The sequence below is a fragment of the Phaethon aethereus genome (genome assembly GCF_964289735.1).
Source record: "Phaethon aethereus genome assembly, chromosome: 26".
In the NCBI taxonomy this organism is placed as follows: Eukaryota; Metazoa; Chordata; class Aves; order Phaethontiformes; family Phaethontidae; genus Phaethon; species Phaethon aethereus.
This window is the reverse complement of record NC_138602.1, coordinates 4,326,334-4,329,540: the sequence shown is the minus strand read 5'-3', so window position 1 is coordinate 4,329,540 and position 3,207 is coordinate 4,326,334. Positions and strand designations below refer to the sequence as shown.

Here is a 3,207-nt window from a genome sequence, read left to right as displayed (position 1 = left end):
CCACGAGTGGCCTGTCCTCGTCCAGTCCTCGGGGGCACTGGGGAGGAAGGGGGGGGCCGTGCCGGTTGGGGGGCCGGCGCGGGGCCCTGAAACCCGAGGCGGAGGCTGAACCAGGGCAGGCGCCACGGCCCAGACCCGGCGCCCATAAATCACGGGTGGGAGGAACCCGCGTGTCCCGGCCCGGGGGGGTGGAGGGGGTGAGGGGGTGTCCCACCGCCGAGCCCCCACCGGCCGCGGCTCCCGGAGCTCCCCGCCTCCCCCCCCACAGGGACGGCGATGCGACGGAGCCGGACGGCGCTGCCCTTCCTCGGCACGGAGGTGAGACCGGCAGCGGGGGGCACGGGGTGCCGGGGGGGGGGTGTCCCCGGTACGAGCGTCCCCGCGGCGGGCCCCCAGGCAGCACTAACCGGGATGGCGGCGCTCAGCAGGAGTTAATTATCCCCTTAATGGGCGGTTAATTATTATTCCCCTCTGCGTAATTGCGCTCCGGCTCCGGGGTTTTTCCGGCGGGGTCCCGGGGGAAGGGAGGGGGGATCCCGGCGGAGGGGGCGTCCCCTCTGGTGGCGGCGGGGGGTATCCCGGCGGCGGCTCCGTGCGCCGCGGGCCGAGCCGCTCCCGGTGCACCGGCTGCGCCCTTGGCCCCGTGCCCCGCCCCGCTCCCCCAGTGCCCCCGGTGTGCAGTGGGACACCGTGCCCGGCAGGGGGCGCCCGCGCGCTACCGGCGCCCGGTGTGGGGTGTTCCCCGGGGGAGGGACTCCCCCCCCCAACCCCCCCCCCCCCGTGCTGCGGGGGACAGACACACCGACAGCGGGCAGCACTCTGGGACCAGCACCCTGCAGAGCTCCCCGGGACCGGTACCCGCGCCCCTCACCGCCGCCCCTTTTCCCCCGCAGCGCTGCCGCGACGCCACCGACACGGTCCCGGCGGGACCGGGAGCGGCGGTGGGCGCCGTCCGCCGGCGTTTCTCCGGAGCCCGTTGCTGCCGCCGCTGGGCTGCCGGCTGGCGGAGGCGGCCCGTGGCCCCGAGCCCGAGGGCACCCGGGTGGTCTTCACCATCGAGGAGAGCGGCCCCAGCAGCGGCGACGAGTCCGAGCCCCCCCGGTAAGGGTGGAGCGGGGACCGGAGCGGGGAAGGTGTTTGCTCGCCCCGGTGGCACCGGCTTACCGGGCAGGGCGCTGCCGTCGGTGCCGTTCCCGGTTTCAGCACCGGCGGGCGGACAGCGGCCCCGGGGAGTGGCCCCGGGGCACCGGTACCGGCAGCGGCACCGGCAGAGCACGCGGTGCCAGTGGCGGCTGTGGCACCGCTGGGCTTGGGACAAACCCCTCTGTCACTGTCCCCGCTGCTCCGGCCCCGGGATGGCCATCCCACTCACTGGCTGTCCCCGTCACCCCCGTCCCCGTCGTACCTGTTACCTCTGACCCCTTCACCCCAACCCCACCACCCTGTCCCCATCCCCGTAAGCTCCATCCCCATGCCCATGCCTGTCCCTGTCCCCATCCTCCTCGCCCCCGCTTGTCGCCGGCCCCTGGCCCAGCCGGGTGCCACCGCAGGCCTGGCCTGGCCCTGCCCAGGGTGACCTCGGTCCCTCCGCTGTGGCTCAGCCCCAGCCGCGCTGCTGCAGGGTTATTTTTGGGCCATTCCCCCGCCCCGTGCATGTCCCAGCCCGGCTTGCGGGGACAGCATGGGGCTGGCACGGCCGCAGGACCCGGCTCCGGTGTCACTCACTGTCCACCCGCCGCAAGGACACGTGTCCGGTGGGGACAGCCGCAGCCCGGGAGGGGACAGGGACTGGCTGTCCTGGGGACGGTCCTGCCAGGCAGCCTCGGGGGGCCAGCTCTGCCCCCGCCCCAGTGTCCCCTGTCATCCCTCTGTCCCAGCGTCCCTCTGCCCTGCTGTCCCCACAATCGTGCTTGCAGTCCCTTGGAAGTCAGTGGGGACCCCTCCACCAGGACCCCCACCTGGCAGGTTTCAGGGTCGCCACAGGCACCATCTCCCATGGGTGCCATCACCACCGGCCGGGCCTCATCCTGCTCCTCCCTGTCCCCACCAGGCACGGCCTCACACCGGCCAGCGAGGAGGGGCTGGGGGCACGATGTGAGCCCTGGGGCGTGTTTGGCTCTCACGGTGGCACCGTGGCACAGTCTGGGATGCTCCAGGCGCAGCCGTGTCCCTCGGTAGCACCGGACACTGCATGTCCGGGCCGCTCGGGGCTCAGTGTGGCATTTTGCCACGTGGCCGGACAGAGCACCCCTGCCTTTGTAGGAGCAGCTGCCACCTTGGGGACAGCAGGGTGGCCAGTGGCACGGGGCCAGTGACGGGCCACGTGCCCGGGCAGCTGGGCGCACACGGGGCTGGTGCAGCCGGGGGGGACCCGTTCCAATGTGCCGGCTGCCGGAGCCAGACAGTTGTTTGATTTCCCAGGCGGAGGCGGGAGGGGGATGGAAAGTTTCCCGGGGCCGCCGGGGCTGGGGCTGGGACTGGGACGGCCGCGCGCTTCCTGCTCCGCACCGGCGGGCAGCGTGGCCTTGCCGTCACCGTTGCTGCTGTGCCGGGTGTCCCTGAGCCGTGCCATGCTGCCCACCGCGTACCACTCGCCGGGGGCTTCGCCGGCGGCTTCTCCCCACAATTCTCCCTGCAATTCCCCCCGCAATTCCCCCGTCATCTTCAGGAAGCTCCTGATGAACCAAAGCATCCGCCTGCAGCGGCGCTTCACCGTGGCGCATCCCCTCTGGTAAGGGGGGGACGCTGGCGGGTCCCCGGCGAGGAGCCGCGCTTGGCCCCGGGCGGGCGGGAGGAGGCACTGGGCTGCGCTGCCGGGATGGGGTCAGTGTGGACCCCCCCAATGCTGTGGCACGTCCCCAGAGCTGCGGGCCAACAGGGACGTGGGGGACGAGCAGGGGACAGCGGGTGTCCCCGCGCGGCCAGGGGCTGAGCCGGGCAGGGGGGAGCGGCTGGCTGAGCATGACTGAGCATGGACACAATCATCGCAGTGATGGCCAGGCAGGGATCTGGCAGGTGTGACGGGTGTCTGCCCCATGGCGGGGGGACATTTCCCGGCAGAGCGAGGCACCGAGCCACCCACCGCGGCACAGGCGGGCACCTCACTGCCCTCTCCACCTTGGAGCTATATAGGGTCTGTTTTGGGGTGCCCCCCTGCCTGTGCCCCAGGGTGCCAGTGGGTGCCGGCCCCACCTGCATGGGTGCTGT

General features: G+C 72.9%; 1 protein-coding gene across 1 annotated transcript in view; it reads left to right on the top strand.

The window, feature by feature from the left end:
* PDE4C (phosphodiesterase 4C) overlaps window positions 1-3,207 on the top strand; it is a 9,542-nt gene continuing 6,335 nt past the window's right edge. The window contains 3 exon segments of the mRNA XM_082011092.1: window positions 1-318; window positions 894-969; window positions 972-1,101. Of these exon segments, the coding sequence (XP_081867218.1) occupies window positions 277-318; window positions 894-969; window positions 972-1,101 (248 nt within the window). The 5' untranslated portion in view covers window positions 1-276.